The 16016-nt window shown below is 41.2% G+C and overlaps 1 protein-coding gene across 2 annotated transcripts in view; it reads right to left on the reverse strand.

The window, feature by feature from the left end:
- LOC115108432 (oxysterol-binding protein-related protein 9-like) overlaps window positions 1–16016 on the reverse strand; it is a 46377-nt gene that overhangs the window by 18593 nt on the left and 11768 nt on the right. For both annotated transcript variants that reach the window (XM_029632745.2, XM_029632744.2), the window contains exon 4: window positions 559–635. In XM_029632745.2, coding sequence (XP_029488605.1) covers window positions 559–635 — 77 coding nt within the window. The remainder of the gene's footprint in view (window positions 1–558; window positions 636–16016) is intronic.

Consider the following 16016-nt stretch of genomic DNA (forward strand, 5'->3'; position numbering starts at 1 on the left):
GTGCTCCTAACCACACAGACTCTCTTACTGTGTCCAGACTAATTTCCTTATATTCTCAGATGACTAATTAACCCTTTCACAGATTAGGACAAGAGTGCTTTTGCCTGCCATCAGTGTCCCAGTGCTACTAGTTGCGATGAAGCTGACAGAGGCATGATATTAATTCTATATCCCGATTTCCTGCATCCAAAAGACCTCAACAAATAGCATGAACGGTTATTTTGACAACACATGCTTCCAAAAGGTGAAACAAACTGCTATTGCTTAATATTCTCAACAGTTCCTCTATTATTTCCTGTGGTCTTAGGTAAAAGAACAAATTGAAGAAATACAGTTCAAATTATGTTCCCTCTGAAGGTTAATACACAGACACACTTCAAAAAATGTGTTTTACAATGCAACAGCAGCTAGAGTTATCCCCATCATTTGAGAAAGCTTATTTCAAATAAAAAGTTGAGCAAAATCTTTCTCCTCTTTAGCTGAACTCAATGGCTTTGGACTAGTACCCCCAGTATTACTAGAGTGAAGCTGGTCTGAACAGATGAGTGAGTGACTTACCTGCAGTTGGAGGGTGTGACGGAGAATAGTCCCCTCTAAGGCATGGATCCACTTCTCCCGTTCATCTGCATCTCGAGCTGAGAAGAAAAACACACAAAACACAGCAGATGAGCCATAGTCGAGATAGGAATTATTACAACAGCAACAGAGTGCTTCACCTAGTAGTAACTTTGTAGCTACAAGAAAGACTAGAGCACCTCATCTGGCCCAACAAGTTAACTATCTGCTCATTGTGCTGTGCCTTTGCAGCTGCTAAGGGGGTTCTTGCAACCCTTCTGGTGCGTCGCTGGGCAAGAGACTATCAAGGCAGGTCTCCTGACGAGACACAGCCTGTTGCCAGGCTGCACCCTCAGAGCAAAGACACAGAGCAAACAAAACGTCTGACATTTACACTGAAAAGACCAGAGAGGCCCTCCACTCTGACGGACAGATGATAAGCTGTAGACCATACTATTTACCAAGAGTGTTTCCATCTATACATTTCGTAGCTGTCTATTTACCACAACAAACCAATGCTGGAACTAAGACTGTACTCAACGGGCTGTATAGGGCCATAAGTAAACAAGAACATGCTCACCCAGAGGCAGCGCTCCTACTGGCTGGTGACTTTACTGCAGAAAAACTGATTTTTACCAGCATGTCACCTTTGCAACTAGGTGTGAAAAAAACTCCAGATCACCTCACACACAGAGACACATACAAAGCTCTCCCTCCATCTGGCAAATCTGACCCTAACTCTATCCTCCCGATTCATGCTTACAAGCAAAAACTAAAACATGAAGTACCAGTGACGTGCTCAATACAGCAGTGGTCCAATGAAGCGGATGCTAAGCTATAGGACTGTTTCGCTAGCCAAGACTGGAATATGTTCCAGGACTCATCTGATGGGATTGAGCAGTTTACCACATCAGTCACCGGCTTTATTAATAATTGCGTCGACAACGTTGTCCCCACAGTCACTGAACGTACAGTCGTGGCCAAAAGTTGAGAATGACACAAATATACATTTTCACAAAGTTTGCTGCTTCAGTGTCTTTAGATATTTGTCAGATGTTACTATGGAATACTGAAGTATAATTACAAGCATTTCATAAGTGTCAAAGGCTTTTTATTGACAATTACATGAAGTTGATGCAAAGAGTCAATATTTGCAGTGTTCTTTTTCAAGACCTCTGTAATCCGCCCTGGCATGCTGTTAATTAACTTCTGGGCCACATCCTGACTGATGGAAGCCCATTCTTGCATAATCAATGCTTGAAGTTTGTCAGACTTTGTGGGTTTTTGTTTGTCCACCCGCCTCTTGGGGATTGACCACAAGTTCTCAATGGGATTAAGGTCTGGGGAGTTTCCTGGCCATGGACCCAAAATATTGATGTTTTGTTCCTCGGGCCACTTAGTGATCACTTTTGCCGTATGGCAAGGTGCTCCATCATGCTGGAAAAGGCATTGTTCGTCACCAAACTGTTCCTGGATGGTTGGGAGAAGTTGCTCTCGGAGGATGTGATGGTCCCATTATTTATTCATGGCTGTGATCTTAGGCAAAATTGTGAGTGAGCCCACTCCCTTGGCTGAGAAGCAACCCCACACAGCATCTCAGGATGCTTTACTGTTGGCATGACACAGGACTGATGGTAGCGCTCAACTTGTCTTCTCCGGACAAGCTTTTTTCCGGGTGCTCCAAACAATCGGAAATATATCCTTGCCTGTGAAGCCCTTTTTGTGCAAAGCAATGATGATGGCACATGTTTCCTTGCAGGAAACCATGGTTGACAGAGGAAGAACAATGATTCCAAGCACCACCCTCCTTTTGAAGCTTCCAGTCTGTTATTCGAACTCAATCAGCATGACAGAGTGATCTCCAGCCTTGTCCTCGTCAACACTCAAACCTGTGTTAACGAGAGAATCACTGACATGTCAGCTGGTCCTTTTGTGGCAGGGCTGAAATGCAGAGGCAATATTTTTTGGGGATTCAGTTCATTTGCATGGCAAAGAGGAACTTTTCAATTAATTGCAATTCATCTGCTCACTCTTCATAACATTCTGGAGTACATGCAAATTGCCATCATACAAACTGAGGCAGCACACTGAAAATTTATATTTGTGTCATTCTCAAAACTTTTGGCCATGACTGTACATATCCCAAACAGAAGCCATGGATTATAGGCAACATCAGCACTGAGCTAAAGGCTAGAGCTGTTGCTTTCAAGGAACGGGACACTAATCCGGACGCTTATAAGAAATCCCGTTATGCCCTCTCCGACGAACCATCAAACTGGCAATGCATCAACACAGGACCAAGATCGAATTCTACTACACCGGCTCTGACACTTGTCGGATGTGGCAGGGCTTGTAAACTACTACGAATTAAAAGAAACCCAGCCGTAAGCTGCCCAGCGACACGAGCCTACCAGATGCACTAAATACCTTCCAGGGTTGCGTTGAGGCAAGCAACACTGAATCATACGAGAGCACCAGCTGTTCCAGACGACTGTGTGATCACGCTCTCCATAGCCAATGTGAGTAAGACCTTTAAGCAGGTTAACATTCACAAGGCCAGGTGGATTACCAGGATGAGTACTCCCGAGCATGCGCTGACCAGCTTCACTGACATTTTCAAACTCCTGACTGAATCTAATACCTATACTGAACAAAAATATAAAACGCAACATGTAAAGAGTTGGTCCTACGTTTCATGAGCTGAAATTTTAAAAAATCCATACACACAAAATGCGTAATTTTCTACGATGTTGTGCACAAATGTGCTTACATCCCTGTTAGGGTGCATTTCTCCTTTGCCAAGAGTTTTGTACTGGCACATGTACTGGCTTGTGATCATTTTGACCCCACGGGGTGAGATCTTGCGTGGCGCCCCAGATCGAGGGAGATTATCAGTGGTCTTGTATGTCTTCCATTTCCTAGCAATTGCTCCCACAGTTGATTTCTTCAAACCAAGCTGCTTACCTATTGCAGATTCAATCTTCCCAGCCTGGTGCAGGTCTACAATTTTGTTTCTGGTGTCCTTGACAGCTCTTTGGTCTTGGCCATAGTGGAGTTTGGAGTGTGACTGTTTGAGGTTGTGGCCAGATGTCTTTCATACTGATAACAAGTTCAAACAGGTGCCATTAATACAGGTAACGAGTGGAGGACAGAGGATCCTCTTAAAGAAGAAGTTACAGGTCTGTGAGATCCAGAAATCTTGCTTGTTTGTAGGTGACCAAATACTTATTTTCCACCATAATTTGCAAATAAATTCATAAAAAATGCTACAATGTGAATTTCTGGATTTTTTCTTCTCATTTTGTCTGTCATAGTTGAAGTGTACCTATGATGAAAATTACAGGCCTCTCATCTTTTTAAGTGAGAGAACTTGCACAATTGGTGGCTGACTAAAAACTTTTTTGCCCCACTGTATGTCTGTAATAAAGCCCTTTTGTGGGTAAAAACTTATTGGCTGGGCCTGGCTCCATGCCCTCCCGGGCCCATCCATGGCTGCTCGCCTGTGAAATCCATAGATTAAGGCCTAATTAATTTATTGCAATTAATTTATTTTCTCATATGTAACTCAGTAAAATAGTTGAAAGTGTTGCATGTTGCTTTTATGTCATAAGGTGAATGCACCAATTTGTAAGTCGCTCTGGATAAGAGCGTCTGCTAAATGACTTAAATGTAAATGTATATTTTTGTTCAGTATACATGTTTCAAGCAGACCACCATAGTCCCTGTGCCCAAGAACTCAAAGGTAACCTGTCTAAATGACAGTAGCAGTCACTGTGTGGAAAGCTGTCTTCAAGGCAAAAGGAGGCTACTTTGAATAATCTCAAATATATTTTGATTTGTTGAACACTTTTTGATTACTACATGATTCCATATGTAATATTTCATAGTTTGTCTTCATTATTATTCTGGTCAGAGTCTTTAGGTGCCTTTTGGCAAACTCCAAGCAGTCTGTCATGTGCATTTTACTGAGGAGTGGCTTCTGTCTGGCCACTCTACCATAAAGGCCTGATTGGTGGAGTGCTGCAGAGATGGAATGTCCCTTTTGGAAGGTCCTCCCATCTCCACAGAGGAATTCTGGAGCTCTGTCAGTGACCATCCCTAAATTAGCAAACATGATTTAAAAAAAACTGTTCTCGCTTTGTCATTATGGAGTATTCTGTGTAGATTGATTTTAGAATAAGCCTGTAACGTAACAAAATGTGGAAAAAGTCAAGGGGTCTGAATACTTTCCGAATGCACTGTCGCTCATCTATTTGTAGCAAACAAATATGATCTCTCTGATCAAATACATTTAGTATGCAATGATGTTGCTTAAAGTGAAGGTCTATTATTTTGCTCAAAAGCCCACAGAGGTTGTGAAATATGAACAAGAGTTTCTGCAGTTTCTGCGTTTGAGTCCAGGCTTTGTCGCAGCCGGCCGCGACCGGGAGAGCCATGGGGTGGCCCAGAATTGGCTCAGCATCGTCCGGGTTAGGGATTAGGGGAGGGCTTGGCTGGCAGGGATATCCTTGTACCATCGCGCACTAGCGACTCCTGTGGCGAGCCGTGAGCGCTGACACAGTCACCAGGTGCACGGTGTTTCCTCCGACACATTGCTGTGGCTGGTTTCCGGGTTAAGAGGGCATTGTGTCAAGAAGCAGTGCGGCTTGGTTGGATTGTGTTTCAGAGGACGCACGGCTCTCGACCTTCGCCTCTCCCGAGTCCGTAGAGTGGCAGCGCTGAGACAAGACTAACTACCAATTGGATACCACGAAATTGGGGAGGAAAAAAAAAAACTTTAACCCCTTTTTAAGTAAAAGATTCAATTAAAATATGATGGCTATTATTTTGAAATCGGTATCATGCTGAAGGTAAGACCCTACGCCTGCTCCCTAACAAAGTGGAGCGAAACGTGCATTAAAAAAAGTATGGGCTTGGGCTCCGTTTCAAAATATTAAATTTTTTTTGACAGCGGTTCAACACGTTCCCGTGACACAGGTTGTGTGGGAAAATATGTATTTTATTCTGTTATATTCCATTATAAAATATATGCGTGTTGACTGTGATCGGGTAGGTGTTACTTGTCTATTAAATGAACAAAATAAGGAGCTATCGATTTCATTTGACATGAACTTAAAATATGCTATATTCTTGCCTTTTGAAAATGCATTTTATTATTCGTATGTTTCTTAAGACCTGCCTAAACAAACAAATAATGGATTTATTTTTGGTGTATATTTAAATGGAATTATTCAAATCGACGCCAATCCACATCTGCACACCACTACTACCACTGGTCCCCACCAGCATTCCGACATGCACACAAGTGGTATAAAAGGTGTATGCAGGCAAGAATGTGGTAATAATGAGCCTGTTTTTAAGGGGGTCATATAAAACATTGCACAATTTGTTACAGGAAAAACATAGTAAATCCTACGTGAAAACAGTAGTAGTTACCACTTGGTTGCACGGCATGTAAAGACCTAATGATGCATCTCCCTTCTACCTTAAGCTCTTTGTGTGACAGTGAGGATGCACTGTTTGGTCAGTTCCACACCCATCTGTGATCTGCAAGCATTGTGCCATCTCTGTGTGCCATTTACAGTGCATCCCAAACATGGCCACTCCTTACTAACAGAGGGATGCAGTCTCATGAGAGGATACACCATCTGTCATAACACCAACCATCATTACTGGGGTCAGTCTTGAGTGTGATATAAGCTACAGACATTGCTGATGAAGTGATAGCAACAGCAAATCATTAACACTAATATAATATATTGAACACTTACATAACTTGGAGACCAATAAAACTATTGTTCTGTACAGCAAAAACACTTCAGTTTTGATAGTCCTCATGGTTATGATTTCCCTCATTCGCATAATATGAACTGGGAAAATCTGAACTCTTGGTATGAATGTGGTGGTTTGAGGCCCAGGCTGGTCAGAAACCTGTGCAGTGCCTGAGTGTTCAACACTGAGCCCAAACAGGCCATGACATGGCACGTTCTCACAACCCAATTAGGGCCTAATGCTTCCCTTCTCCCCAGGAAGGTAGAGTGGCTCCTCTGGCTGAAAGCAAAGTGCAACTCCTGGGCCATTAGTGCACAAAGAGGCCATTCTGTAGAGCATGTCTTATTACGGATAGCTAGGCACAGAGAGATACAGAGATGGGCAGTGGAAAAACCCGAGAGCCTTCAGCAAGGTGACAGTGTTCAGACAGGCGCTAGCAGTGTGTCTAACAAGCAGCAGATGACATGACTCCATTTCCTCTCTGCTTATTCATGATCACATTCCTAAAAACACACTACTCCAAACTGCTCTTCAGGATTCCTCCAAAGGATGTGAATTATTTACTGTTCACCTCTTCTTCTGCTTCCCATCATTTGGCTAAATGAATGGAATGTTCTGTAATACAAAGAGAGAAGCTAGATGGCGTGACGCACAACAGTTTTTGGTAAACACAATAACGTAGTATCTTGATTGGAGGAGAGAGAGGGGGTTGAAGTAAGTTGAGACTATGCCGTGGGACATTGAGGTAAGTTGTGGTATAGTACATTACATTGCATTAGTGTGTCATTGCGCAACACACAATGAAAAAGAGTTGGTACCTAGTAGAGGTCGACCGATTAATCAGAATGGCCGATTAATTAGGGCCGGTTTCAAGTTTTCATAACAATCGGAAATGGGTATTTCGGGCGCTGCTTTCCCCCAATTTTTTTTTACACCTTTATTTAACTAGGCAAGTCAGTTAAGAACACATTCTTATTTTCAATGACGGCCTAGAAACGGTGGGTTAAGTTGCTCGTTCAGGGGCAGAACGACAGATTTTCACCTTGTCAGCTCGTGGGAACCAATCTTGCAACCTTACAGTTAACTAGTCCAACGCAATAACGACCTGTCTCTCTCTCGTTGCACTCCACAAGGAGACTGCCTGTCACGCAAATGTAGTAAGCCAAGGTAAGTTGCTAGCTAGCATTAAACTTATCTTATAAAAAACAATCAATCATAATCACTATTTAACTACACATGGTTGATGATATTACTAGATATTATCTATGCGTGTCCTGTGTTGCATATAATCTGACTGAGCATACAAGCATACAAGTATCTAAGTATCTGACTGAGCAGTGGTAGGCAGAAGCAGGCGAGTAAACATTCATTCAAACAGCACTTTCGTGCGTTTTGCCAGCAGCTCTTCGTTGTGCGTCAAGCATTGCACTGTTTTTGACTTCAAACCTATCAACTCCAGAGATGAGGCTGGTGTGACCGAAGTGAAATGGCTGGCTAGTTAGCATGCGCTAATAGCGTTTCAAACTTCACTCGCTCTGAGCCTTGGGGTGGTTGTTTCCCTTGCTCTGCATGGGTAACGCTGTTTCGATGTGGTGGCTGTTGTCGTTGTGTTGCTGGTTCGAGCGAGCAGAGGGACGGAAGCTATACTGTTACACTGGCAATACTAAAGTGCCTATAAGAACATCCAATAGTCAAAGGTTAATGAAATAGTCCTATAATAACTACAACTTAAAACTTCTTACCTGGGAATATTGAAGACTCATGTTAAAAGGAACCACCAGCTTTCATATGTTCTCATGTTCTGAGCAGGGAACTGAAACATTAGCTTTCTTACATAGCACATATTGCACTTTTACGTTCTTCTCCAACACTTTGTTTTTGCATTATTTAAACCAAATTGAACATGTTTCATTATCTACTTAAGGCCAAATTGATTTTATTGATGTATTATATTAAGTTAAAATAAGTGTTAATTCAGTATTGTTGTAATTGTCATTATTACAAATACATTTTTATTTTTAAAATCGGCCGATTAATCGGTATCGGCTTTTTTGGTCCTCCAATAATCGGTATCGGCGTTCAAAAATCATAATCAGTCGACCTCTAGCACCTAGGCACTTATTTGTCTCTCTCCTTGCTGAATGAATAACGTGAATGAATAGGTGATAGAAACTGATAATTGTGCACGACTGCACGATTGAATAATGAATGAACTGAATGAGGATGAAGAATGAATTTAGAACAGTGTAAGACTTGCTCTTCTGTTCTGCGTGCACAACAACTCACACCCGTGAAAATACCTTTTGTTTTTGTTTCTACTTTGTCAGAAGTAGCTGTAACTGGACTGTAGCCTATTAGTAAAGATTTGTATAACTAACCCAAGACAGACCAGAGCCTGTCATTTCCAATGGGAGCAAATTCAAATTCTAGTGGGCAGAACAAGCAAGAAAGTGTGCAGAGCCAAGCATGAGCTAGTGAGATCCTACTGGCATGTTCTAGCATTTGTTTGCATATTTCTATTAGGGAACGCCTACTCTGTGAAGTACGCGGGTGCAATAACTCCATTCGCCCTTGCACTCCTTTTAAACAATGCACATTTTAGAAACTTTTAGAAAGTCTCCAAAACGCAGTCCACTCTGTTACAGATCCTAGTTTTGGAAAAAGAAAACTGTATGGAGATCGAATGTTTAATAGATCAGAAAATTAGCAGAATGTCAGACAATATTTTACATGTAACAATTTATTTAGACAATTTCATTGATTCATTATGAACCAAAGGCACAAATAAGTACCGACACATTGTTTCTGAACATCTTCACTAAACAACATTTTTGACCAAGTTAATATGCTCATGTTGTTTGTGTTCCAATTATTTGTGACTATGGTAAATGAATGTCAACAAATTAAATCAAATAAATCCTAATGAAGAATCCGATACGTGTTGTGAGCTTGTCATTTTTCCAACACACCTACCTATACACACCTATAGAGTTAATTTTTCATCAATGTTGAGAACAAGCATATTATTTTTCATCAATGTTGAGAACAAGCATATTAAAGCTATAAAATCGGCTACCCCCTCTACTGTGTAGGCCTACATACTACAGGCAGTAAAATCTTTTGAAAAATGAACCTAGTAATCTTATAAAATTTACTGCAGCCCTAAGACCTATCGGTTTAATAACCTTTTACTGCAGTGGGCTAAATCAAGGTCACAGAGTGTTTCGTGGTAGTCTTAAAACAAATCTACTTTGAAACAAAAAAAAGTATGCACCTCACACACATTGTTATGGGCTTAAAAAAAGTTTAAAAAGACACCCGTACCATGTCAGACAGAGCTGAAATGTATTAAATTGAGTTTGCATCCCAATATTACACATTATATACATCACAGAAGACTGAAATAACAAAACTGTTAGACATCGAAACACTGGATTTTCAAAGTTGAATAAACAATGTTGATTATGAAAATCTGAAAAATATGAATAACATTCCACCCATGAGGCCACTAGGTCATTTGACTGCAGGAAAGGGCTACCCTTATGAATGAATAAATTATTACATTGAAGAAATAAGGGGCTTCGTGTTCCATTACCAAACAGAATACGATAAAAAATTAAAATATATTTACACATTGACAACTCAAAATCGCTTTAAAATAGCCTTCTAATAACCTAATGAAAGTCGATAGCTGTATATATATCAATATATCAATATATTGTTTTTTATTGTTTTGTTTTAAGCCTTCCCCAAACCTTAACCACTTGGAATGAATGCCTGAACTGTTAACCTGAGTTTTTTCTGTTTTAACACTGTGATCACGTGTAATTAACCCTGTTACCAAGCAGAGAGACAGAAGGGGCAACTTATGGTTAATACGTATATGATTATATGTAATGATTTATTTGAGACCGGAATGTTAACAACAGAAAGATGCAGTCGGTGGCAATGGTAGAGTCAGGCGGAGAATGACTCGTTGAAGGGGGCGAGGGAGGAGATGGTCAGGGTTGGGCGGAGTATAGGCTTATGCACTCACTGTGAATGGCCGATGTGAGTGCCCTTTGCTCAATGTAATTGTTGATAAATAAAATGTACTACAGAAAGCTTGGGATGCACTTCTCAATAGACTGAAAGTGCACTGTAAATACGCTACAAAGCTATGAGCCAGGTGTAAATTATTTGGCAGCCATACCTATTCAATCAATTCATTGGAATACAAAGGAAGCAGGACAATAGACTCTTGTCGAGTTGATTTCTATTTAAGGGACTTGAAATGTATTAACAGATGTTTTAGGTAGGCTATACATTTGCTACTATAAAAGGCATGCTCTTAGGCCTACTGCTCAATGGTGGTTATAGAAGGCTGTCTACTAATGATAATGACATTACTTACAATGATTAAAATAAGAATAATTATAATAACAATAAGAAAAATCAAGAAGTGTAGGAGGATAGAACAAAATGTGGGAAAAGTCAAGGTGTCTGAATAATTTCCAAATGCACTGTATGTTGACGTAGGCCTTCACGCCAATAAGGTACGTAAAACAGGACACACTCTTAGGCCTATAGTTGGACGTCATTTCAATGACTTTATTAAAATAACCTTCAACCCACCTGTCCCTGACTTTTCCGATATGTGAATTTACAGTAACAGTAGGCCTACTTTTAGATAAATATCGTGAAAGAAACTGAGCATTTCATCCTCAATGCGCCATGAAAGTCTGTTGCACCGTTTAACAGTAGAACAGTCGGGACTTGGAGTACCAATGGCCACCAGTCTAATAAATCCATGTAATATACACAAAGTAATCCATTAATATGTTGTATAGGAAGGTCATATAATAGACAAGACAGAATACTAAGAAAGAATGCTTTATGCTATAGTAGCGGAGGCTATGCCTGCGCCATGTCAGTGAAATTAACATGTTCATTTAGCGGACATCACACGTTTATATTTCTCAGTCCTACATACACTATGTGTTCTAAACATTAGGAACACCTAAATATGCATTGCACCCCCTTTTGCCCTTAGAACAGCCTCAATTCGTTCCAGGATGGTTCTATGACTATTACAATAACCCAAACTACTATAACAGTGTTAAAGCCCGGCTGGGGAAGAGCCTTCAAATACAGACTGTGCTCAAAGCATTCGAGGCTCGCGATCGGGGCATGGACTCGAAAGTGTTCCACAGTGGTGCTGTCCCATAATAACTCCAATGCTTCCCACAGTTGTGTCAAGTTGGCTTGTAGTGGATCTCTACTGTGAATATCTCATTCAATCTCATCCCACAGATGCTCAATTGGATTGAGATCTGGTGACTGGGTAGGCCACCGCAGTAAGCCAAATTCACTGTCATGTTTGTGGGACCATTCCTGGACAATCCTAGCCTTGTGGCGTCATCCTGCTGAAACAAATCTATTTGCATATGGATACATTGCAGACATGAAGGGATGCACCTGATGGATGCATTGTTTTCTCCATACCCTAGTCCTCCCATCAGCGTGAAACAGCAGGAACCGGGATACATCAGACCAGGCAATGTGGTTCCAATTCTCTAGTGTTTTAGCTTATTAGCCCACTGCAAACGCAGTGATTTGTTTTTTTGCTGAAAGAATTGTAACTCTGTAAGGTTGTCGGCCACCATAACCCATTCGTGTCAAGGTACAAGGACTCAACCAAATACAATGCTATTTCTCTGTATACAAATTAACAACAGACTTTCAGCACGTTATAGAGGACACTCAACATGCACTGCACTGACACAAATGACTGATGATTGGTTGAAAGAAATTGATAATAATTAGATTGTGGGAGCTGTACTGTTAGATTTCAGTGCAGTCTGATATTATTGACCATAACGTGTTGAAAAAAACGTGTTATGGCTTTTACATCCTCTGCCATATCGTGGATTCAGAGCCATCTAATAGAACTTTTCTTTAATGTGAGAGTCTCGAATGTCAAACATGTAAAGTGTGGTGTACCGCAGGGCAGCTCTCTAGGCCCTCTACTCTTTCTATTTTTACCAATGACTTGCCACTGGCATTAAACAAAGCATGTGTGTCCATGTACGCTGATGATTCAACCATATACGCATCAGCAACCACAGCTAATGAAGTCACTGAAAACCTTAAAAGAGTTGCAGTCTGTTTTGGAATGGGTGGCCAGTAATAAAGTGGTACTGGACATCTCTAAATCTAAGAGCATTGTATTTGGTACAAATCATTCCTTAAGTGCTTGACCTCAGCTGAATCTGGTAAAGAATGGTGTGGCTGTTGAACAAGTTGAGGAGACTAAATTACTTGGCATTACTTTAGATTGTAAACTGTCATGGTCAAAACATATAGATTCAATGGTTGTAAAGAGGTGGAGAGGTCTGTCCGTAACAAAGAGATGCTCCGATTTTTTGACACCACACTCCAAAAGCAAGTTATGCAGGCACTAGTTTTGACTAATCTTGATTATTGTCCAGTTGTGTGGTCCAGTGCTGCAAGGAAATACCTAGTGAAGCTGCAGCTGGCCCAAAACAGAGCGGCACATTTTGCTTTCATTGTAATCAGAAGGCTGATAATAATACTATACATGCCAGTCTCTCTTGGCTAAGAGTTGAGACTGACTGCATCACTTCTTTTTATAAGAAACATTGTGTTGAAAATCCCAAATTGTTTGCATAGTCAACTTACACACAGCGCTGACACACACTTATCCCACCAGCCATGCCACCAGAGGTCTTTTCACAGTTCCCAAATGCAGAACAAATTCAAGAAAGCGAATAGAATTATATAGAGCCCTAATTGAAGGAACTTCCATCTCATATTGCTCAAATAAAACAGCAAACCTGATTTTAAAAACACAAAGCAGCACAACGCATCTCCCCTATTTGACCTAGATAGTTGTGTATGCATTGATATGAAGGCTACGTGTGCCTTTAAACTTTTTATTTTTATGTAGTTCTGTCTTTGAGCCGTTCTTGTCCATTGATGTTCTGTATTATGTCATTAGGTATTGTGTTTTGTATGGATCCCAGGAAGAGAAGCTGCTTCTTTTGCAACAGCTAATGCGGGTCCTAATAAAATACCAAAATTGTAGCCCTTCTGACAGAGCAACAATGGGATTCTTTGTCCACAGAGTGGAAGAGCGGGCTTTCAAACTCCCACCTATTCCCCTCTTTGGATTGGTGGATACATGTTATTTTAATACTTTCAGTACTCGATGGAGGGGGGGGGCACAGCATTAGCAAAGGAACAACATTAGCGCATTTAGGCCTCATTGTCCTGCTCATAGGCGGTGCGTGAGTTGGGGGAGCTAATTTTCACCCCCAAAAATATGAAGCCTTCTATTCCTAATGTGATGAGTAAAATGGATATTCATCATTTAGGCTAATATTAATTTTCTACAGAATCTTTTTTTAATACAACTTTCAAGTGACAATGAACCAATGATAGACAGTGAATATGCACACTCACCAGGGATATGCTCTGCTAGTGCCATTAACTGTTTGCTCAGTCACTGTACATTTTTATAACTAAGACTAATGTCTTTTCATCGCCTTCTCTTAACAGCAATAGCCAATTGCTTTGTACTGTATTTTTTTTTTTAAATATTGTGACATGCCTGGCTCGGCCTCTCTTTTACTGACTCAATCTATTAGGTAGCCTATTTTCCAAATCCGCTGCCTCCCGACAGGCTCTACGACTTAAAAACAATCCACAGCTTTATTTTCCCCCACTTTTTTTTTAAACAAGCAAATGATCCTCCAAATCATGCTTTCTAGTGTAGTACACACAGGATTCCCATAATCAAATCTAGAGTCGGCTTTCTATTCCGCAACAAAGCCTCCTTCACTCACGCCGCCAAACTTACCCTAGTAAAACTGACTATCCTACCGATCCTCGACTTCGGCGATGTCATCTACAAAATGGCTTCCAACACTCTACTCAGCAAACTGGATGCAGTTTATCACAGTGCCATCCGTTTTGTTACTAAAGCACCTTATACCACCCACCACTGCGACCTGTATGCTCTAGTCGGCTGGCCCTCGCTACATATTAGTCGCCAGACCCACTGGCTCCAGGTCATCTACAAGTCCATGCTAGGTAAAGCTCCGCCTTATCTCAGTTCACTGGTCACGATGGCAACACCCACCCGTAGCATGCGCTCCAGCAGGTGTATCTCACTAATCATCCCTAAAGCCAACACCTCATTTGGCCGCCTTTCGTTCCAGTTCTCTGCTGCCTGTGACTGGAACGAATTGCAAAAATCGCTGAAGTTGGAGACTTTTATCTCCCTCACCAACTTCAAACATCTGCTATCTGAGCAGCTAACCGATCGCTGCAGCTGTACATAGTCTATCGGTAAATAGTCCACCCAATTTTACCTACCTCATCCCCATACTGTTTATATTTATTTACTTTTCTGCTCTTTTGCACACCAATATCTTTACCTGTACATGACCATCTGATCATTTATCACTCCAGTGTTAATCTGCAAAATTGTAATTATTCGCCTACCTCCTCATGCCTTTTGCACACAATGTATATAGACTATTTTTTCTACTGTGTTATTGACTTGTTAATTGTTTACTCCATGTGTAACTCTGTGTTGTCTGTTCACACTGCTATGCTTTATCTTGGCCAGGTCGCACTTGCAAATGAGAACTTGTTCTCAACTAGCCTACCTGGTTAAATCAAGGTGAAATAAAAAAATAAAAATATTTTATAGATTATCATTATTATTTAAGTATATTCAGTGGTTTAACTAGAGTTTGATTGGCCAAAAAAAAGAAAAAAAGGCTTATTTCGTTGTGAAAATACAACGTGCCTACGGCAATGCAACATTGAAGCACAGTTTTGTGGACAGAATTTAATTGTTCACCCATGACTCCATGGCCATGCACGCTTCCACTCAAGTTTGCAGATGATAACAGCAGTAGGCTTGATAACCAACAACGACGAGACAGCCTATATGGAGGTGGTGAGGGCACTTTCCTGTGGTGTCAGGAAAATAAACTCACTCAACGTCATCAAAACAAAGGAGATGATCGTGGACTTCAAGAAACAGCAGAGGGAGCGCCCCCCTATCCACATCAACGGGACAGCAGGGGAGAAGGTGGAAAGTTAAGGTCCTCAGCGTACACATCACGGACAAACTGAAAAGGTTCACCCACACAGACAATGCGGTGAAGAAGGTGCAACAGTGCCTCTTCAACCTCAGGAGGCTGAAGAAATGTGGCTTGTCACCTAAAACCCTCAAACTTTTGCAGATGCACAATTGAGAGCATTCTGTCGGGCTGCATCACCGCCTGGTACAGCAACTACACCGCCCATAACCGCAGGGCTCACCAGAGGGTGGTTCGGTCTGCACAACGCATCACCGGGAGCAAACTACCTGCCCTCCAGGACACCTACAGCACCCGATGTCACAGAAAGGCCAGTACAGGTACATCAATGCTGGGACCGAGAGACTGAAAAACAGCTTCGATCTCAGGGCCATCAGACTATTAAACAGCCATCAATAACACAGAGGCTGCTGCCTCTCTGTGTTAGTGGCTGCTGCCTGTTATGGGCGGTGTAGACTTGAAATCATTGGCCACATTAATAAATGGATCAATAGTCACTTTAATAATGATGTTTACATACATCTTGCATTACTCATCTCATATGTATATATCATATTTTATACCATCTATTGC

This window comes from Oncorhynchus nerka, linkage group LG24 (assembly GCF_034236695.1).
Source record: "Oncorhynchus nerka isolate Pitt River linkage group LG24, Oner_Uvic_2.0, whole genome shotgun sequence".
Classification (NCBI taxonomy): Eukaryota; Metazoa; Chordata; class Actinopteri; order Salmoniformes; family Salmonidae; genus Oncorhynchus; species Oncorhynchus nerka.